The sequence below is a fragment of the Euphorbia lathyris genome, chromosome 10 (genome assembly GCF_963576675.1).
Source record: "Euphorbia lathyris chromosome 10, ddEupLath1.1, whole genome shotgun sequence".
Taxonomy (NCBI): Eukaryota; Viridiplantae; Streptophyta; class Magnoliopsida; order Malpighiales; family Euphorbiaceae; genus Euphorbia; species Euphorbia lathyris.
Window position 1 is genome coordinate 56,953,539 of NC_088919.1, and position 22,966 is coordinate 56,976,504.

The following is a 22,966-nucleotide window of genomic DNA, read 5'->3' on the forward strand; positions in this document are numbered from 1 at the left end:
AAAATGAAATGCACTGGCGGAGCTAGGATTTTAGAGTTGGATGGGCTAATTTTAGTGTTGCGGTTGAGCGTAAATTTTTAAAGTCCAGCCTATTATGGCTGGGCAAATTTTTTGTAGCATTCAACGCGTTAAAACATTGTCGTTTGTTAAAACATTAAAAGTGTCCAACGTGAAAAGATTAAATATATTTAATTTTCTACTAGTTTAATGCTAGTGTTTAAAAAATTATAACATTTTTATGTTTAGTTTTAAAAAAAATTATATTTTTCATAAATTAAAATTTAAATTAAAAATTGATAACTTGCTGGATCCGATTTGATGATCTCCGCCGTAGTTACCTGCAAAACAGAACCGGAGGCAGGATCTCCGGGAAAACTCTCCGACGATCAAGTCAGTTTTTGTAGGAGGGTTGGTAAATTGACAATAGTATTGTGGGAAAAATGTGAATGTACCTTTCCCCCTTTGGCCTTAGGGCTTTTTATAAGTGTTCTTAAGTAACCGCCGAGGGCGGTTACCCCTTCCAGGCCATGTTCCGAGGGCGGTTACTCCTTTTTAGGTCATGCCCCCTCTCGTGGCTTTCGTGGCAACAAACGTGGTATCGTTTGTCCTGAGTGGGAGTTTTAGTGATCCATTTAGGAATTCGGGGCGGTTACTCACTTCACCCGCTTCCTCTATTCGGGTCTCATCCCATCTTAGACCATGGATCTAAGTATGGGCTGGGTCCGTGTAATGAATTCGGCCCGGTTTGGCTTCGCGGGTCATCACATGCCTCCCCCTTAGTTTGGCAAGAGCCCTTTAGGGTCTTTTTTATAGGAGACTCTTCGTTTTTGTCTGGATTTTCAAAATTCAAAAATTGTGACTTTCCCTTTCCCGTCATTTCTTTTCCGGCATCCACCTTTTGCGTCGTTTCTCTTCCGGCATCAACCTTTTTGCGTCCGTTCTTCTCTGTGTCGTCTTTCATATGTAAGTGTTCCTTTCCAGAATTTGTACCTCGCTCGATTCTTTGCTTCTGTTCATTTTCCTTCATCAATATGTCGAACCCTGACCTCGACTTCGCACCATTCGACGAAAATTACGTCCGCGAGGTCTCCCATGAGGTCGAGGAGATGGTTGATGAAGCTTCAACCAGCTCTCCTGGGTCTGATTCTCATCCCGCCGACTTCCTCCACCTGGCGAATACAACCGATGAGGGCCTAGGTTTTGACCCTAAAAAGTTGATTCCGCCACCTGTCCCAACCCCCCGTTTATTACCGAAGAAGGACAGGTCGGGAAGTCTAGTTTGTCAAGAGACAATTGACGATTTGCGGGAGCAGTATCCTTGGCTCCAAGGCCTCGAAACCCTTATTCCCGGGGAGGATAAAGGACCGGGCGACTACCCAAAGGGGTATTTCACCATTTTCGTCGCCCAGATCATCTGCGGCTTCACGTATCCGCTGGCGGATGAGGTTGCCTCCGTCCTTGGCGGTTACGGAATCGCACCCGGTCAGTTGCATCCCAATGGATGGGCTGATTTAACTCTGGACAAATTTCTGGCGGATTGTCTGGAGGTTCCCTTCTCGCTCAAAATTTTCTCCAAGCTTCATCATTTCAAAAGTTCGGCGGGGTATTTTACTTTCATCCGTCAGAGCGGTTACTATGGTTTTGACGAGAAGCTGAACAAAATCCGCGAGTGGGACCGATCTTATTTCTTCATCAAGTTTCACGAAGGGAATCCGAACTTCCCTCGCCATTGGGGCCGACCAAATGTAAAGAGTTTGAACTTCGGTTATCCCAGCGAGGAAGAATCCGCTGTGATCAAGTTTTTGAAGGGTACTCCTCCCTTTGTATGGACATATGATCAGGCTTTCCACATGCTAAGGAGCCGAGTGGCGATTGCCTATCGCGAGGGGGATCACGTTGTCTATATCCCTTATCGCGTTTTTGTACAAGGTACTTTTTATTTTCAAGTTGATGATTTCTTTTAACCCTTTGCAGGGGTGATCCTTTATCTCAACTCACTGCAGATCGGGAGGCTAAAGCCCTAGCGAGAAGGAAGAGGCGAATGGAGGGAAACACTTCAGTCACAGGGGCGAATTCTCCTGGAGGGGCGATTACTTCTATCGAGGCGGCTTCTCCCGCAAGGGCCTCCGTTTCACAAGGTCCAGCTTCTGCTTCCGAGGACCTTCCCTTAACTAGGAAGCGGAAGAATACTGCGGATACAGAGTCTTCTCGTCCCAGAAAGAAAAACGCTTCTGTGTCCCTCACTGTTGGCGGTACACCTGTATCCGCCTCGTCCAAAGGAAAAAGCAGTACACCAATCCACGAGGTATATTGATCTATTCCCCTTTTTTATGTTGTTAATTTTTCCTTAAGAGTTATCTGTTGTTCTCCTGATCTTTCTCCTTATGCATTCGCAGCCAATTCCCGATATCAGCGGGTGGTGGACTAGGACCTTTGGCATGGCTGTGAGCTTCTCGTGTAGGGACATTTTTTCTTCCATATGCAATGTCCTTGGGCGACTCCCCTCTGCTTCCCGCGTGCGAGAGCAAGTGCCGCTTCCTACTGCTATGGAGGGGATTGAGAAGCGGGCCATAGAGGTATATTGTTACTTGTGATATTCTCTTTCAAGGATCTTGCATTTGTAGTAACCGCACATTTCTATCCGCTCTTATTATCTGCGAATCATCTTTTATGCAGATTATTAACTTCGCGGAGGGTGCTCTCCTAAGGGACGCTGAACGCGCTAAAGAGTTGGAGAACCTTGGTACTGAATTGGCGACTCAGAAGTCGCTTTATGATGATGTCCAAGGGAAGGTAAAGGCTCTTGAAGGCGCTTGTCAGAAGGTTATGAGCGAGAAGGAGGAAGCTCTCAGATCCCTCCAGGCTAAGTCCAACGAGCTGCAAAAGGTCCTTGATGATCTAAATTCATCCAAGGAGGCTCTGGAGATGCAAAAGAAGAAAGCTGAGGAGATTCTAGCCGAAGATGGTGCTCGCATCTATTGGTATGGGGAGCGAATTCATGCTGCTTATGAGCATGGACATCCAGATCGAGTACTTAGCCGCCCCAAGGTTCCCATCCCCGAAAAGGATCTAACTGAGAAGTGGGACAAGCTGGAAGCCGAGGATGCTGATATGGATGAGGTACTCTTCTTAGATTGGCAGAGTTTTCAGAACCCTCCAATTAGCTGCGAGATCCCTACTCAGAACGCGGAAAAAGAGGCACCACAAGACCTTTCTCAGCCTGAGCAAGAGGTACCGCCCTCTGAAGCGGTTACTGATTCGAGGGTTGAGGATTCGCTTGAAGCAGATCCGCCCACTGGAGGAGATGAGGGAGCCGCTGAAGGCGAGGAGGGCCATAGGGGTGAAGGAGAGGAAGCTGTAGCATAGTTTGATTTATATCTGGACTGTTGTATGTAACAAACTGCCCGTATATATATATTTTCTTTTGCTTGCCGCTTTACCTATACGTGCGATTGTTGCTTTATTCCTTATTGCCCTTTGTTTTCATACGTGACCCTTGCCCTTTTGCCGACTCCATATTTGTATTTCCTCGTAGTTTAGTTTCGTTTCCGCTAGGGTGGCCAGACCCTTTTTGCAATTTTTTGAGTGCTCGTTAATTCGCTTAATTTTATGCCTTATCTTATAATTTTTCTTTCGAAAATAATATAATCATAAGGTTAATCATAAGGTTTTGCGAGTGATGCGTAATCATGCATCCGCCTTTCTTTAAGAGGCAACACATTTATGTGTTTTTAAGTTCAACCATAAGGTTTTTGCGAGTGATGCGTAATCATGCATCCGCCTTTCTTAATAGGCAACACATTTATGTGTTTTTAAGTTTAACCATAAGGTTTTTGCGCGATTTACCCGCCTTTTGTTTGTAGATAACACACTGAAGTGGTTGTCCTAAAAAGGATCCGCACTCAAACGCCGTATGCAACAATTGAACATCTTTATTGATAAAAGAAAAGACTTTTTGTTACATTGGTATATGAAATGTGCGGGATCAAAGCCTCATTAAAACCTTTTATCAGAAAACCCAGTGGGAAAAAACTCATAAAAGGAAAAAGAGTACTCGTCATTTCCCTGAACTACCCGGCCCGTTTATATAGGCGCAGATTTTCTAGATTCCAGGTGCACGGGAGCTTTTTTCCGCTCATTTCTTCTATTTCAAAAGTTGATGGTCCCAGCTTCTTGGATACTCTGTATGGTCCGATCCAGTTGACGCCTAATTTGCCTTTGCCATCTCTGGATTGTATTTTGTCCGCTTTTTTCAAGACCAAGTCGTTCTCGTTGATTATCACTTTTCGCACCCTTCTGTCATGATATTTCTTGATTCTATTGCGGTACACTGCCATTCGCATGTAAGCTTTTTCTCTTCGTTCTTCAACAGAATCCAATGCATCTCTAATGTTGATAGGATTTTGTGTGTTGCAATAATAAATTATTCGATCTGTAGGCGACTTGATTTCAACAGGTAGGACTGCTTCGGCTCCATAAACCAGCGAGAAAGGTGTTTCGCCAGTTGCTGCTTTTACAGAAGTTCTGTATGCCCATAACATATGGGGTATCTCATCCGCCCAACCTGTTTTTTTATCACCTAGCCGCTTCTTGATACCTTGAATCATGGCCCTGTTGGTAACCTCTGTCATACCATTCGATTGGGGATGGTTTACGGAAGAAAAATGATTCTTGATCCCCATGCTTTTGCAGTATGCTTTGAACTTGACACAGTTGAATTGGGTGCCGTTGTCAGTTATAAGCTTTTGCGGGATTCCAAATCGCATGATAATGTTCTCTCGTAAGAACTCGATCATTCGTTCAGGTGTTTGAGCGGTTACTGCCTCCGCTTCTACCCATTTGCTGAAGTGGTCAACTGCGACTACCAAGTACTTCCTTTTCTTTGTCGTTTCTGGGAATGGACCCACTATATCGATTCCCCATGTTGCGAATGGCCATGCCGTCATTATAGAGATTTGTTCGGCTCCGGGAACGTGCTTTTCATTCGCATGGATTTGACAGCTGTGACATTCCGCTACCATCTTCTGGGAATCTTCCATCACCTTTGGCCAATAGTATCCCATTAACTTGACCTTTCTTGCCAACGCCGCGGATGCTTCATGTGCGCCGCACATTCCTTCATGGAGTTCTCGCAGTACGTAGTCTCCTTCATTGCGGCTAACACATTTCAACCATGGACATGTATATGATTTTCGATACAAAGTTCCATCTCGAATTGAGTATCTCGCTGATTGTCCAATTAGCTTTCTGGCTAGGCTTTTGTCAGCTGGCAAATCTCCATGCTCCAGATATTGGCGGATAGGTATCCGCCAATCTTCATCATCTTCCAGCTCTTCAATGACCATAATCTGATCGACTTCAAATGCCGGTGCGGATCTTATCTCCAAATTGCATGCTTTTTGATTCCAAGGTTCTCTACTCGCCGCTGCTTTTGCCAGTTCATCAGCCTTTGTGTTTTGGCCTCTTGGAACATGCACCATTTCCCAGACGACTCCCTTGTGTGTTAACTCCTGCGTCAATCTGCCGACTATCTGATGGTATTTGACCAGATCTTCTTGTTTCACCAGATAGTTTTTTGTGATCTGATTTATCATGAGTTTAGAATCACTGTAGATCACCACTCTTTCTGGCGTAAGTTCATTAAGCAGCTTCAATCCGCATATCATTGCTTCATACTCTGCGGCATTATTGGTAGTTTTGAAAGTTAACTTTGCCGCATAGTACAGGTGAATAACCTCCGGGCCTTTGATGACGACTCCCAGCCCAGCCCCATCTGTGGATAATGCCCCATCTGTGAACATGCTTCACTCTTCTTTTTGTGCCTTTGGACGTTCATCTTCATCCCACGTGAATTCATTCACGAAATCGGCAAGTACTTGACCCTTTAGTGCGGGTCTTCCTTCATAGCGAATATCGAATTCCCCCAGGCGAATTGACCATTCCATTAATCGGCCGGATGCGTCAGGTTTCTGCAGTACCTTCCGTATTAGAATTCCGGTTCTCACAATGATAGTATGCGCCTGAAAGTATGGTTTTAGCCTAGCCGCCATGGTTATCACCGCGAGAGCCATTTTGTCCAACTTCGAATACCGAAGTTCTGCATCCTTCAAGACCTTGCTCACATAGTACACTGGATATTGTTGGCCCTCTTCTTCTCGCACCATTACAGTGCATATCGCCATACTGGTGACGGATACGTAAAGAAATAAATCTTCTCCGTCCTCCGGCCTGCTCATTAAGGGCGGATAGCATAGCAGTCGCTTTATACCCTCAAATGCCTCTTGACAATCCGGCGTCCATTCAAAGGACTTAGATTTTTTGATGGCATTGTAGAAAGGTAGACATCTTCTAGCCGAGCATGATATGAATCGCCCTAATACCACCAACCGCCCATTTAGTCTTTGTACTTCTCTTACGTTCCTCGGAGTTTTCATCTCCATTACTGCTTTAACCTTCTCAGGATTCACCTCAACTCCCTTGCCACTAACAATGAAACCCAGGAATTTTCCTGCCCTTGCTCCGAACGTGCATTTTTCTGGGTTCAACTTGAGGCCATATTTGATTAGCACTTCCAGGATTTCTTTGATATCCTGCGGGTGGTCTCGCATCTTCTTGCTTTTGATGATCATGTCATCTACGTAGATTGAGAAGTTCTCGCCTGACTTGTCTGAAAATATCTTGTTCATCATCCTCTGGTATGTTGCTCCTGCGTTTTTCAATCCGAAGGGCATCACCTTGAAGCAATAAGTCGCCTGATGAGTTATGAATGATGTTTTGATTTCATCCGCCTTCTCCATGGGTATCTGGTGGTAACTGGATTTCACGTCGGTGAACGATAAAGCTTCAAATCCTGCAGTTCCATCTACCAATATATTAATGTTAGGTAGCGGATATATATCCTTCGGACAAGCTTTATTCAGATCCTTGAAGTCGACACACATTTTGTACGTTCCATTTGGCTTTTTGACTAGCACCACATTGGCTAGCCACTCCGGATAGGTGACTTCTCGAATTGCATCTGATTTTAGCAAATCCGCCACAGCTTTTTCAATCGCCTTCTGCCGCTCTGGAGCGTGTCCTCTCTTTTTCTGTCGCACTGGGGTTGCACCTTTGTCCACATTCAAACGATGGGTTGCTATATCTGGACTTATCCCTTTCAGCACTTCATTCGGAGCGGCGAATGCCGACTCGTATTGGATCAACACCTCGGTAATGGCTTTCTTCGTTTCCTCGGGGAGTCCTGTCGCTATTCATACATTCTTGTCATTTGAGATGGCGAATAGTTCTGTTTCTCCTAATGCTTCTGCCGGCAACTTCTCATCAACTTTATCCTCTTCACCTGGCTTTGGTTCAAGTGACAATGTATAGGCTTGTTGAGATATAAGTTGATCACCTTCAACTATGACTCGCCCTTGGTGTGTTGGCAAATGTAATGTCAAGTGCTTCATTGAGATGAGCGATTCCGTTTCCGATAGGAACGGACGCCCCAGAATTATGTTGTAGGCCAACGGGAGATCAACAATTGCGAATTCTAGATCACCTCGCCATTTTAGATTCTTATCGCCCATTTCTGCTTCCAACACCACTTGTCCACTTGTTTGAGACGATTGACCTCCAAAACCAGTTACATCCATGAATGTATGTTCCACTCGCTCGTCATTAATTCCCAACTTATTGAATGCAGTCCGAGTAATAACATTACAAGAACTGCCAGTATCAATAAGGACCCGCTTGACGTCCCATCCTTCTACAGCCATCGTAATCACCAAAGCATCCGCATGCGGCTCGGTGATTCGTGCAAATGAGTAATTGAGGGCATCCCCCCTATGCGTGTTGCTTTTTCGCTGTTCACGGCGAGCCCTTTTTGTTGGCGGCTCATAGATCCCGCCAGCTATCATGTTTATCACCCCTTTCTTCTGTTTCTTTTCGGGCCTTGCTTCTCCCTCATGCGGGAGCGTTGTTTTCTCATCAATCGTTTCTTTTCTTACGAATTGGCCTAGCTTGCCCCTCTCAATCAGCTTTTCTATTTCCTTCTTCAGTTCATAGCAATCATTCGTGTCATGGCCGTTCAATCTGTGGAACCTGCAATATTTGTTAGGATATCGCCCCAAACTAGTTCGGCCTTTCACCTCGGGGAACCGCACATCCTTCTTCAGGGGGTTCTTTTCGATCCAAAGTAACACCTCCTGGCGAGTCGTATTCAATGGTGTTTGATATCCTCCCCCTTGAATGGAGCGATCGCCTCTGCGAACAAAATTACCCTTGGACTAGGTCTGGCGTCGATTGTCCGAAGTGGATCTAGCAGCATCTCTCTCCCTCCGGGTTTGAGCTCTATGTTCTCTGTTGACATCGTCCACTTCCATGAATTCCTTTGCTATCTTCATGAGTTCAGCCACTGTGCGCGGTTTGTTGCGGATGATTTCCTCCCGCATGCTCCAATCCGTGGTTCCATCCGCCATGATGTTGCGGATGCTCACGATATCCGGGGTTCTGCAACCGCACCAGAATATCGTTGAATGCGACAACAAATTCCCTTAAGGAATTATAGTTCCTCTGTTTGATCTCCTTCAGCTGCCTATCCGTCACATCTGCCGCTTTACAGCCCACGAACTTGGCACAGAAATCACGACTGTATTGATTCCAGTTGTGAATAGATTCAGCAGGTAAAGACCGAAACCAATCAGATGCCGCTCCGCCCAAAGTGGTCGAGAATAATCTGCAAATTATAGTTTCACTCGCTCCCGCAACATCCATTAATTCTCTGTAGTTCCTGACATGAGCCTCAGGATCAGAATTAGGATCCCCATAGTATTTAGGTATCGCCGGGGCCTTTATCCTGTGATCTGGTATAAATTCTCGCAACGACGGAGCGAAAGGCGAATCACTCTGCACCTCTGCTCTCGCCCTAGGCGTGTACCCCATTCGCTCCATCATGTTCCGTAGTTGATCTTCCAACTCAAGATTGGGTATTCGCCGAACCTCTTCCATCCGCTGCTGGTGAACTCTAGGTGGCATCCACCCGCCAATTGATGTTGAGATTTGTTCTCGCCGTGGTTCTAGCCGTCGTCCGGTTATAGGATCAAAGTTCCAGGTGTGCTCCTGCCCAAACGTATTCGCCCCAGACGCCATTAATTCTGAATGCCCGTGAACCAAGGGTTCTGTGTGTTGTAGTGGAAGGATTCCTGGCATTCCCGATGTCGGTTGGGATGTTTGCCAGGTCGGATGGATCGTCATACTAGGATCGTGGTACGAGTAGTTGCTTGGATGGCTGCATGGGTTCATGCGACTACTCTGACCTATCTGGGTTAGCTCTCGAGATGGCTGCGGAAGCGCAGATATGGCGGCAGTAGTCGATGGTTGTGTGGAGACAACAACAGGTTGTTGAGGAGCAGCCGCCACGGCGGTATTATGATCGGCCATTGCGGTTAACAAACTAATCATTCGATCCCCCGCCGCTTGGCTCATATTTGAAGCCAAGACTTGTCCTGCCATTTGTACGAAATCGCTATTGGACATCTCCATTTCATTTTGCACTTGAACCTCCAATAAGGGACTCAATTGTCCCGAAGGGCTTGACGAGCTAGGCACCACAGGCTGCGTACTTGCAGGTTGCGAATTCGCAATCCGTGGATCCCTTGAGTTCATACTAGTGGATCTGGTTGTAACGCCGGTCGTTCGTGATGGTTCTGACATGTTCTTTGTGTACCTTTAACCAAATGTTGGTAAAAAAGGTCCACGTTCACCGCACCAATGATAACTTGTTGGATCCGATTTGATGATCTCCGCCGTAGTTACCTGCAAAACAGAACCGGAGACAGGATCTCCGGGAAAACTCTCCGACGATCAAGTCAGTTTTTGTAGGAGGGTTGGTAAATTGACAATAGTATTGTGGGAAAAATGTGAATGTACCTTTCCCCCTTTGGCCTTAGGGCTTTTTATAAGTGTTCTTAAGTAACTGCCGAGGGCGGTTACCCCTTCCAGGCCATGTTCCGAGGGCGGTTACTCCTTTTTAGGTCATGCCCCCTCTCGTGGCTTTCGTGGCAACAAACGTGGTATCGTTTGTCCTGAGTGGGAGTTTTAGTGCTCCATTTAGGAATTTGGGGCGGTTACTCACTTCACCCGCTTCCTCTATTCGGGTCCCATCCCATCTTAGACCATGGATCTAAGTATGGGTTGGGCCCGTGTAATGAATTCGGCCCGGTTTGGCTTCGCGGGTCATCAGAAATTAAGTTATTTGAATCTCAAAAATAAGAAATTGTTTTTTTAATGAAAAAGATATAATAAAAATGAGTTCAAAGTGTTATCAAAATAAAAAGTCCATTTAAATTAATTAATAATGTTAACATATTTTTATAATTATTGAAAAATAAATTTATAAAAATGAGTCTAAAGTCTAATCCAAATAAAAAAGTTCATTTAAATTAATTAATGATGGTAACATATTTTCATAACGTAGTTTTAAAATGGAAAGGAAAATAGACACGAAACCAATATGGAAATTGAAATGAAATGCATGCAGGAACGCTAGTATAGAGAAGTATCCTTGGTAGGAATAAAAGAAGTATGCTCACTAACATATTCAAGATACCTATATAGGAAAGAAAATGGTATCTTTGCCCTTAATGATTAAAAAAATATGCCTTTAATTCGGAAAGAAAATGGTATCTTTGTTCTTAATAACTTAAACTTTATATGATACAGATTGAAATCATCGAAATCGGACTTAAAGGTTTTGATCGTAAATCTATAAAGATGTTCTTCTCAAGTCTATGTTTAAAGGAGTGAATCTCAAATGAATAAGATGATAGAGTTCCAATGGAGGCTAAAATTGATTAATATGATAAAAATTGTGATCACTTTATGCATAAGAGATAATATTCGGAATGACCTTTTTGAGCCTATTAGCAATAGCCTTTGACAGAATTTTATAAATAACATTGCATAATGCTATGGGCAGAGATCAAATACTTATATTGGAGTATTCTTCTTGGGAATAAGAATCAGAGATCTGTCATACAATTCATCGGGCAGCATCCCTGAATTTAACCAGTGCAAACAGGAGGCAGTGACATCAGGACCAACCGTATCCCAGTTCTTTTGATAAAAATGGGGGTTAAAACCATCCTGCCCCAGGCTTTTATTTGGATGCATAGTAAATAAAGTTGATTTGATTTCCTCAGCTATAAACGGCTTTCCTAACTATTCCTTTTGCTTCACGGTGATACTCGAAACGGTATGGCAAAGCACAGGGTCAGCATCGCAGCCAATAGATGAAAAGAGTTCACTGTAATAATTAAAAACTAATTCCTACATCCCATTGTGCCAACCTACCCACACCCCTGAACTATTCAATAACCTTGTCAGGCAATTCTTCTTCCTGTTATTGGTTGCAGCATGAAAAAAAATTGAATTAACATCAGACTCTAACCATTGCTTCTTTGCCCTTTGCTGCCAGTATAGTTTTTGTTGAAGGAGCACAACATCAGAGCGTCTACGAACAGCAACAAGTTCGTGTTGAGAACGTCAATCCTGAGGAGGCTGCAGCTGCGCAATTCGTTTTCGGAACTGACCAATCTTATCGTAAAATTGTCTTCTCAAATCTTCCCTCATGCAAATAAAATTTCTCCACATGATTTCTGCTTTTGAAACAACTCAGCCCCTGAATAACAGTTTCAAGCATTTTGAATCTGCTCCTGGCAAACTTCCTGACTAACCAAGCATTCTCAAACCGAAATTGTCGAGCCCCTTTTTGTTTTGAAATTGGTAGCTGGAGGGCCAATGCGGTGCGACCAGAGCAATGAGCCTCTTAACTACGCACTTGTGCCCCGGGGAATAGGTTCAGCCAAGTCGAATTTGCAAGGACCCGATCCAATTTTTCTTCTACAAAACTGATAGTACCTCTGCTCTTTTCCCAGGTTAACGGATGCCCTATCATCTGAACCTCAAAGAGACCACAAGCCATAACCGTGTCCCCAAAACCTCAGAGAAGAGATGGAGGGTGTCGATTGCCCCCGCGTTTTTCTGCCTGAGAGAACATATCATTAAAATCCCTAACTATTACCCATGCTCCATGATGAGCAGATGTAAGCTGTTTCAGAACCTGCCAAGACTCAGCCCGATGACTCTGTTCGGGAAAACCATAGAAACCGGTTAATCGATACTCCTGCAAACCTTGATAGTAACATAAACATCAATAATCTGACTAGAGAAACCAAGCAAATGAATAACATTAGGGGATTTCCAGAGAAGAGTTAAGCCACCCCCATTATTAATAGGATCAATAAAAACACAAGCCTTGATAAACAATCTTTCTCTTTATTAACTCAACTTTTGCATGCTTACATATAACCTCCATTAAAAAAAATTATGGCTGAAATTTGGATAGTATGTCCACTAACATACGAACCGTACGGGGATTGCCAATTCCTCGACAGTTCCAGCTAATCTTACTCATCAGCCTGGGTGGGCCTGAGTACCAGGTCCCATCATATTTTGATCCACCTAGGGCTACCCCCCCACCTCCGGTGGCAACACAGATCCTACAGTAGACTGGCCATGGCATCTCCTCTTGACATCTGTAGCAAGATTAATACAGCCACAACCCTTTTCTAGGCTCTGCTTGGTACTGCTGCCAGTACAGGTCGATGCTGGGGAAAAATGCAAGCTCGATTGTTATTGTGGAGCAGCCAGCGGAATAGCACCCTCTAAACTAGTATTGAGAATTAGAGCATGAGTAGGGGGAGTTTGCAGTAGCCATTTGGATTGAGGCATAGAGGAGTCGCAGTGTACCGGGGCATGGAACCAAGATCCATAAGCCTTCTGTACTTTATCGGGGTCAGACACCTTTGGGAGCACTAGGTAGTATTTGTTTGAATGCCCAATGCGGCCACAATAGAAATAGAACTGAGGCAGACCCTTATATTTGAAGTTAATCCATGAAACAGTACCCCCAACCATACTTATTTTCATCTTCCTCTTAATCGGCAAGTTCACATTCAAAGACATCTGAATCCGCAAATAGAGACGTCCAATACAGTTAAAATTATGAGCATTATATTCCAAAAAGATACCTAAAAAATTGCCAATTCCAACAATGACCTTTTTTGACATAAATCCATATGGGAGATCGGATTGGTCGTTTGATATAATCTAGAGCTAAAATATTATGGCTATTTCCGAGGTGAAACAACATCGGGTTGGTCGTTTGATACAATCCAGAGTTAAAATGTGGTGGTTGTTTTTAAGTTGGAACAACATCAAGGTGGTCGTTCTTGAGTTTAAAATGTGATTGATATTTCTGAGGTGGAACAACATCGAGTTGGTCGCTGATACAACCTAGAGTTTAAAATATGATGGATGTTTCAGAAACGGAGCAACATTGGGTTAGGTAATGGTGCCCATCAAGAGATGGATCATTTGATACAACCTGGAGTTCAATATGTGATGGATGTTTCAGAAGATGGAACAACATCAGATTAAGTAATGGTGTATGTAGAGAGGTCGCTCGTTCGATACAACCTGGAATTCAATTCGTGGTGAAAATGTTTTGAAAGGTGAACAGCACTAGGATTAGGCAACAGTATCACCCTAAGTGGATGGTCATCTTCGGTATAATCCAAAACCATAAAATCAAATATTGTCAATATTTTAAAAATGGAACAGTCGAGGTTAAGAAACGACATTATTTCCCAACAGAATAGCTCGTTCTACAACCCAAACCTCTTAGATGAGGTCAAAAGGTCCAAATCAAAACTCAATTCACTTTACCTTAATTCAGTATTTTGTGATTAGATTAATCTTTTCCCCGAGATGAGGGATCTTACATGCATAAGTTGATTTCATATTTCGGCCATTATTCTCAATCGAGAAGGCAAAATATACTTTTCCTTCAGAAATATCGATTGAGGAATAATGCGGGTCAACCAGAAAAGTATACATCAGGAGGACAGTTGACCACTCATGTTTGCTTCTTTCTTCCTTCTAATCGTGCTCTTTCGAATAAGAGTTTTAGTACCAAGATCGGAGGTGGACATCTTGGCTTTAAAAAGCGCTTAATCGGGAGGTAGCCTGTTAGCACGAAATTTTCTGACCCTAATGATGAATTCAGGTTACCTATGCTCAGTATGTTACAAGTGGGCCCTACATCACTTCGCACGGGATGAAAGACCGAAAACCTTAACTCATTTTTGTCAATTTTAGAGATTAAATTCAACTATTTTCCATTCTAAGCCTAGCGCACTTTTCCGAGATCAATTCGGAGATCAAGCAAAGGAGTTATGATCATCCCAAGTTTCTGAACAAAAACATGAGATGATCTTAGAGTAATATCTTTAGGTTGGGTCATTTTTAGCCATAGATCTTGAGACATAAAAATGTATGTCTCGTCGAGATAAGTCTAATGGTATAAGATTCGTCGAAATCGAAGGTCATGAAGGGCGTTTTTGGACATCGAAATAATTCGGGCTTCATTCGAGTTAAGGGCAAATTTTCCCCTGACCAGGTGGTGGCCGATCAGCCACCTATAATGGTTGATCAGCCACTATCGTAAAATTATAGCAGTTTCTATAAACTGGTGTAACTGGCCCACTACCCTAAGGAGTTGCTTCCCACAACTCATATACGAACTAAATGGTGGAAAACACTGAGGATGGGGGGAGGCCATCTAGGAAAGTTTTAAAAAGATACAGTGATAGAGAGAGAAAGAAGACAGAAAGTGAAGAACAACCCTTCTTTTTCATCTTCTTCAATTAAAAACAATAATCAAGGCTTCCAAATCAACCCAAATCATCCCCAAATGATCCTAATCATTAATCAAGATCAGAATTAAGAATTTAGAGAGAGGTTTCTATGAGAGAAACACCTAAAATCATCTTAAAGTCAGTGAAAGTGAGCAAAATCCACGATTTCCCTCACTAATTTTTTGAGTAAACACCCAATTTAGCATACTAATCCTTCTAAGAAGTAAGAAAATGGTTTAAATAAATCATTGGAGGTCAATTATGTCATGTTCGAGTCCAGATTCATCAATTTGGGGTTTCGCTCTTGGGTTTGGGTTTCAGTCCTATTCGTCTGCATTCGCGATTCTACCTCCACATAAAGCTGGATTATAGCACCAAAGGTAACACTCTGAAGGGTTTAAAAGCTTCCCATTAACCGTGCAAATTGTATACAATTCGTTTCAATTCACTACAGTTTCAGAGCCAGAAAGCATAATTCAATAATTCTATAGGTTGTGGCCTATCAGCCACTGCTACAGAATTCTCCCTTCATCTGTTTTTGTCCGGGTTGAGTCTGTAATTTCCTGTTTTCATAGATTTGCATTTAATTAGGTGTAAATAGGCAAATAAATGCTCAAACACGTAAAATACAATTAATTACGGGTAAAATGGTATTTCTGGAATAAATATTAAATCTTATAGAATAGGTAGATATGAATCACGTATCGAAATACATGCTGATGTGATTAGACAATAGGATCTGAATGAGTCCTACTTGATCGAGTCTGGCATGGTAGATAAATCTGAAAGAAGGGTCCCAATGTCCCACAACTAATATTTAATTGTCTTGTCGGTTTAATAGCTTTAATCCCTAGGGGCTAGACTGGTGTATAGGTTTTTGTACAATTTTGAAATGTTATTTATTATTCAGTATTTATTTATCGCTTTTGTGTGATGAATGATTATAAACTGAAAATAAATTAGATTATAAATGATATTCTAACAGGAGTCACGTCTACGAATTTATTAATCAAACTCTTTAATCGTTTAATTCACGAATCCGTTTTTGAAGATATGGCATCGTGTGAGCCTGTATATCATCTAATTTATATGTTCCGGATATTAATCTCGGGTGGCGAATCTGACATATCGAATTAATCTAAAAACATGATAAAAATGCTAAGTAGTACATGCACTGGAAGGGACCCACCATGTGTCGTTCTTAAAAATGTTAAGTGACAGTGTAATGTAAAAACATTCTTTTCCAGTTAAAGGACCAGGTGCTCACAACAGTCATCGGGTATGTTGATGTTATAATTATGTTAAAACTTCCTAAGTAGTGTAGTTATTATGGTTCAAGTTTTTGGACAAGATACTTTTGTTGCTCTATTATAGTGAGCAAAATGCTTCAGTGCATAACTACTAATGTTATGTTTGTGTGATGTTTGATAAATAGTAGTATTATCTTTTTTTTTGGTAGAAAAGGAAAAAAAACACAACCGAAAAAAAAAACTCAACCCGGGATCAGCCTAGGGAAACTGACCCCCACCACATCCTCAAAGATCAAGGACGAAATGAAGACCGGGGGAGAAGAAAAGGTAGACAAAACAGAGTGCCCTTCCAATGCAAGACGGTCCGCGACGCGGTTCTGCTCCCTATAAATATGGGAAAACTTAATAGACTCGAAGGAGGACCCAATCCTAATAATGCCTTTAATAAGATTCGAGCTGTTCCGACAGACAGACTTGCCCTCCGAAATCATCTTAACTGCTTCTTGGTTATCAGACTCAACCAGAAGCTTCTTCACTCCAAGATCCTTCGCCAGCTTCAGGCCCGAAAGAATCCCCCAAAGCTCAGCAGAAAAGGAAGAACCAATCCCCAAATTCTGAGAGAAACCAGACACCCATCTGCCTCCATCATCTCTAAGCACCCCTCCTGCGGCGATTCTCCCATCCCTCAGACAAGAGCCATCAGAGTTAAGCTTAATCACACCTTCGCTCGGTCTACACCAGCCTAAAAGATTGACTTCCTTCCTCTGCACCACCCTAGCTAAGGGGTCTTCACCAAAGCTTTCAACCAAGGTACTGATCTTCTTAGAGAAGAAATCAAGGATATTTGGCATAGAAACTACTCCACCTCCAAAGATCTCCTCATTCCGCCACCTCCAAATCTGATGGCACACCACCACAAAAAGAAGAACACCTTGATTCCCAGGCAAAAGAATCCCATTAATCCCATCCACAAACCAGTCATCCTCAGAGTGGGCTAAAAAAGAAGAGAGCACATCCCTAGGGAGGATTCTTCTCCAAACCTCTAAACTTTTCTCACAGTCCCTGAGGGCATGGCATAACGTCTCCTCAAACCCTCTGCATCTGCCACAGGCTCCAGAAACCACCAGGTGTCTCCTTTTCCGATCCGAATTAGTAAGCAACCTATTTTTGGCTCCAAGCCACAGGAAGCTCCTAATACGGTAAGGCACTTTCAAACCCCAAATCGTCTTCCAAACCCCTGGAGAAGAGGACTCCAAATCCAGATGGAACGCCTGAAAAGCAGACTTACACGAATAGGCTCCATTGTTTGTTAGCGCCCAGCAGTAACTGTCCTTATCCTCCACATGATTACTTATGTGGACACCTCTAATAGAAAGGAGTGAATCCAAACTGAGGTAAGATTCAAATTTATCCCAAATCCACTCACCCTCAGAGTTCACAACATCAGCAATCCTCCAGTCCTGAGCGTCTAACGGATGCAAGGAAGTACAAACTTCCAGTAAAGGAAATAGTAGTATTATCTAAATGCATGCATGGCTTATATTCGTATATTATTATTAGGTCATTTTGAGTCTTACCAAAATAGAGTGACAAAAAATTTTATAATCTAACTAGTTAAACGCTATTGAGTATTCCAAATAAGGGAAATAACATAAGGATATTAAAGTTGTTATTTATTAGTTAGTTACACTGCGTTAGATTAATACCTTTAACGAAAAGAAATATAGTTAGTTAAAAATCTGTCAATACTAAATTGGTTTCAAATCTATGCATATAAATTAGCGAGTAATCATTTCATGATACTACTAAGATAATGTTTTTAAACTATGTCAAACAAAAAGTTTATGTTATGTTCTGACACTCCATAAGCATGCTTATTTAATTAAAATCCTCCTAAGTACCAAATTACCCCACATTAAAATCATCATCGATGAAATCAATAATATCTCTCTTCTTTAAACAATGTTTTTTCTTTAAAAAAATGATGTTTTTATGCCTCCTTCACTCGATTTTCTACAACACTAATTATCCATAATTAGACACTTGAACTTCCACTGTATCTTCGTTCATTCTTACATCGTTATTTATGTTTTAATTATATAAAAAAAATCCGGCAAAAATCTAGCGCCATGGTTTTTCAACCAAAAATTTCAGTTAAAAAAATTTAAAAAATTCAGCACCACGGTTTTTCTGCCAATAGTTTGAATTCGAAAACTTTTAAAAATTGAGCGTTCTGTCAATAGTTTGAATTTGAAAACTTTTAAAAAACCAGCATTCCGCCAATAGTTTGAATTTGGAAACTTTTAAAAAACTAGCATTCCCCCAATACTTTGAATTCGAAAACTTTTAAAAAACCAGCGTTCCACCAATAGTTTGAATTCGTAAACTTATAAAAAAATCATTGTTCCGCCAATAGTTTGAATTCGAAATCTTTTAAAAAACAGGCGCCATGATTTTTCTTACACCTAAAAATGATGTAACCAAATTGAAATAGTATATGCATAAACCATTGTAACACTACAAAACTCATGGAACCAGATGATAATCTCGATATTTTTATTTGATTTCAAAGATAATCAAAATGCTTCATTGGTTGAGATATTTTCTCCAGAGAATTTATCGTCGGACTTAAATGTTAAGCCATATGGAAAAAGGGTTCTTAGATATCAGAAATAATTATAATATTTATCACTTAATCAATGCTATTAACTTAATCCTTAATGTATCAAAACCACTAAAGTTATTCTACAAATGTCTCAAACGGATGCTTTAATTAACTGTCATAATCTTAAAAAAAATAAAATAACTGTCATAATAACTACCACCTTTCTATAAATGTATAAAATAATTATATATATATATATTTATCAAATCAATTAACTAAGTACATATTTATTTTTGAAAAAAAAACTATATATTTTTTATTTGTATGAAATTTAACATTCTAAAATATAAATTTTAGACCCTAAAAAGAATCCTAAATCCTAAAATATAAATTATAAACCATAATCTATGAATTCTTAATTCTAAAATATGAACCATATCCTAAAAAAACCCTAAACAAAAAACTCTAAAATTTTAAAAAATAAATCATATATACCTATTTTATGAATATCCTAAATATAAACTCTATACCCTAATTTACAAATTTTAGATTATAAAAAATAAATTCTAGATCCTAATTTACAAAATTTAAAATATAAAGTATATATTAAAAATATATGATATAGGGTTAAAAAAAAGTATGAATAAAAGGATAGAAAAATGAAGAGATTAAATGGAGGAAAAAAAGAGTAGGAAAAAAAAATTGGAGGATGTTTAAGTGAAAAAATAAGAGAGGAGGTACTTACATGGTAAAAATATATAATGGGGTTGAGAAGTTAAAAAAAAATATGTTCCGTTATGAATATATAGTGGGATTGACAAAAGCAAAAAAACTATTTATTGGTTTGACAAGATTCAAAAGTTTGGGTGAATTTCTTGTAAATAGTTTCTAAAACTTTTATTTCTGTGTAAATTTCTCTGGAAAAGAAGCTAGTTTATATCATGATTTCGATGTAAGCTTGGAGGCCACCATTGAAGAAAACGACAAGTATGATTTCAACTTAAACCCGGAAACAATCGATATGTATGATATTGTTTTTTCTTTTCTTTTATTCATAATAATCTTTTTTCTTTTCTTTTTTTATTTCAATACTTTCTTTAAAGATAACTTTTTTATACCACCTTACAAAATCATATTCCATTCCCCTAAATGTTTCATCGTCTGTATTGGAGATTGAAATTCTATTATCTCTTTATCAATCTTTAAATTTGCATTGTTTTTAAATTGGCAAATATAAATAAGGAAAATATTATCATAATATGAATAAAATATGTAAACCCTCATTTATTTGTGAACTTGGTAATCATTTTTAAACAACACTTAAACAAAACGAAGGAAGTATTAAATATTAATTTAAAGTATAAATTTTAAGCTTTATTATTAAAAGGATGTATATTATTTTTTAGGTAGACTTATTTGAGTTGGAGTTGTGATTTGATTTTTTAAATCCGAACTAGCCAAATCAAGCTATCTAAATTAATAATATGTTGAACTTTTAGACGAAAGCAAGTTGTCTATATTAATAATAGGCCTTGTTTTGAGCAATCCCCATTTCTGGGTTTCGTTCTAATTTTTTGGGTATGTGTCGTTTTAATCTGTAGTCAAGTAAATTTTCAAACTTTTCTCAAAAAAAAAAAGTTCAACGATTTGGGTTTCTAATTGGGGTTTTGTGATATAGATTTGATGGGAAAAATGATTTAACATGTGGGATTTTTCTACGCATGAATTCAGGAATGATAGGACTAGAATTACCATTGCAACAACAACATCAGAATCAGAATCATCAAAACCCTCAAAATTCTCATAATTTTCAGCACTAATCTTCACATAATGATTCTGATCACCATCATCATCAACAACAAACAGTCAAAAATTCATACACATATCCATCTTCTATAACAAAATCAAAACCTCAATCACCATTAGTGATGAAGATGAGCTTGCTTTCTACGGAGATGGCACTACTACAAGTGAAGGGAGAAAGAGAGCAGCATCATTGTGTCTTTGGCAAAGAATGAAATGGACCGATAATATGGTTAGGCTTTTAATCAGGGCAGTTTTTTATATTGGGGATGAAGCTGGATCTGAACCCAATGATCCAACATTTCGATGCCCAGGAAGACCTTGATTTACAGTTATACAGACAAGAGCTTTTGTACAAGGAACGTAGCCGTATACAATAGGCGCGCCCAAACACCGACACTTACTGCCAATTGTAGACTGGTTTCTGCGTAAATTTGCACAATGGAAGGGAAACTTTCTCTCTCAGTGGCTAGTTGTGTGACTCTTGTGAAATCCGCCTTGACTAGGGTTTTAATTCACTCTTTTATGGTTTACCGCTGGCCCAAGAGTCTGCTAAGTAAGCTTAATCGGGCTGTGAGGAATTTTATTTGGACTGGCAATAGAGATGTGCGGAAGATGGTGACAGTTTTTTGGTCCGTTTGTTGTAAAAGCACTAAAAGCAGAGGTCTTGGTATTAAGCATTTCGGTTTAAACAATTTTGCGTTACTAGGGAAACTCTGTTGGAAACTTATTCATGGTAGCTCCTTCATTATTAATCTTCTTCGAACGCGACTATTCTCCTCGTCCAGGCAGCCAAAATCCTGCATTGTCGATGCATCTATTTGGGCTTCATGTAAGTACTGCTATAATACAATTTACAATCAAATTCAGTGGTGGATAGGCAATCACTCTAGACTGAACTTTTGGACAGATAAGTGGATTGATTCGTCTGTTGTGGCTCAGTTGTCCATCATATCAAGCCTTCAGGCATGCATGTTCAACCCAATTGATGAATTCCTAAATGGGAATTTCTAGTTTAATATTGATCAATTTTCGGCTACAGTGTGGGCTAACATCCTTCTTGTTCAGCGTGGCATTGAGGACGTTGATTTTTGCGTGTGGAAGCCTACCAAAAATGGAATTTTCACGGCTAAAGAGCTCTACAACATTCATCTTGCTTCTACTGATCCAGTTCCCTGGGGTCGGTTTGTTTGGTGGAATTTCATCCCTCCTAGTCGTTCTGTGTTTTGCTGGAAGCTCTTGCATGGAAAATTAGCAACTCAGGATGTTCTTCAGGTGAGGGGATTGAATATTGTATCAAGGTGTGATCTCTGTTAGAATGCTTTCGAAAATTTTGACCACCTTTTTGTCCAGTGTCCGTTTGCTGCAGGTCTCTGGCAATCGCTTGGAGTTTCTTTTGGTATCATTCTTCCTACTACTTGATCTCTCATTGATTATTTTACAACTTTGCAATCTACTAGTATCAGGCATTCTATGGCAGGCCTATGGAACCTCAGTGCGGTTACTTGCTTTTGGCTCATCTGGCATATCAGAAATGCTGCTATTTTTTACGAAGAGCTCCCCTCAATCCAAATCTCCATCAGGCGGCTTCATGGGTACATTCGAGAGGCTCGATCCGCCTGCCTTGCAATTTCAATGAACAAATCTCGGCCCCCACCAGCCCTAGACTACATCCACGTTCGATGGATCCCACCCCCAAGTTAACACGGATGGCTCCGCTTTTGGCTCGCCAGGGGCTGTAGGGGCGGGTGGAATTTTTAGAACGGAAAGGGGGTTCGTTAAAGGCTGTTTTGCGTTCCCTATTCCGAATTCCTATGCACATTTTGTTGAGCTACAGGCTATTATTTTTTGCAATTGAGTTAGCTTGGGAGAAAAACTAGCATAGACTTTGGGTCGAATCGGATTCATCCACCGCTGTCCATCTTATTCGGACTTGTTCAGTCAATATGCCATGGCAGCTCAGGCAGGACTGGTTATGCTATTTAGCGCACTGCTCCGTCACGATCTCCCACATTTACAAAGAAGGAAACCAAACCGCATACTCATTAGCTCGCTATGGCGACTCGGCATCGTCTCTCATTTGGTGGCCTTCGGCGCCTACCTTTTGCAAACATTTTATTTTTAATGACCTTTGTAGCGTTGCTTATTTGCGTTCCTTTTGAACTCTCACTCTCTCTCTCTGTGTGTGTATTCTTTTATTTTTTTATTAATATATTCAGGTTAGTCGGGGTTGTTCCGGGGATGCCAACCTAGTTAGGATGTCTGGGACCCTCGACTTCGTCCCAGCCTTTCATTGAAAAAATATATATATATAATTAAATAAAAATGATAATTTTAATTAAATGCTCATCAATATGTCAATTTTTTTCAAATTGGACTTCATGATTGCTAATGTTTTCCATAATCTTTCTTTTATGATTTTCTCCCTCCTTATCATAATTTGCATCTCTAATCAAGAATAAACAACTTCATGAACATGCATGTATGTTTTTACTCAAGCTAAAACTTTCAATTATGATGGAAAATTATCATAAAAAAAATTAGGAAAAATATTACCTTAATTAATATTA

The 22,966-nt window shown here is 40.6% G+C and overlaps 1 protein-coding gene across 1 annotated transcript; it reads left to right on the forward strand.

Annotated features, from left to right (window-relative positions):
* The first annotated feature begins 2,477 nt into the window (after positions 1-2,477).
* On the forward strand, positions 2,478-3,577 carry LOC136210021 (uncharacterized). Its single transcript, XM_066001696.1, has 2 exons — positions 2,478-2,576; positions 2,677-3,577. Exons 1-2 carry the CDS (start codon positions 2,547-2,549, stop codon positions 3,364-3,366), a joined length of 720 nt encoding a protein of 239 aa, XP_065857768.1. The 5' UTR covers positions 2,478-2,546; the 3' UTR covers positions 3,367-3,577.
* The last annotated feature ends 19,389 nt before the right edge of the window (positions 3,578-22,966 follow it).

Bases quoted from the DNA above. Each gene is read 5' to 3' on its own strand.
- LOC136210021 (XM_066001696.1), top strand. From the start codon at position 2,547: ATGGAGGGGATTGAGAAGCGGGCCATAGAG. The intron at 2,577-2,676 runs GTATATTGTTAC...TCTTTTATGCAG, and splicing joins TTGAGAAGCGGGCCATAGAG to ATTATTAACTTCGCGGAGGG.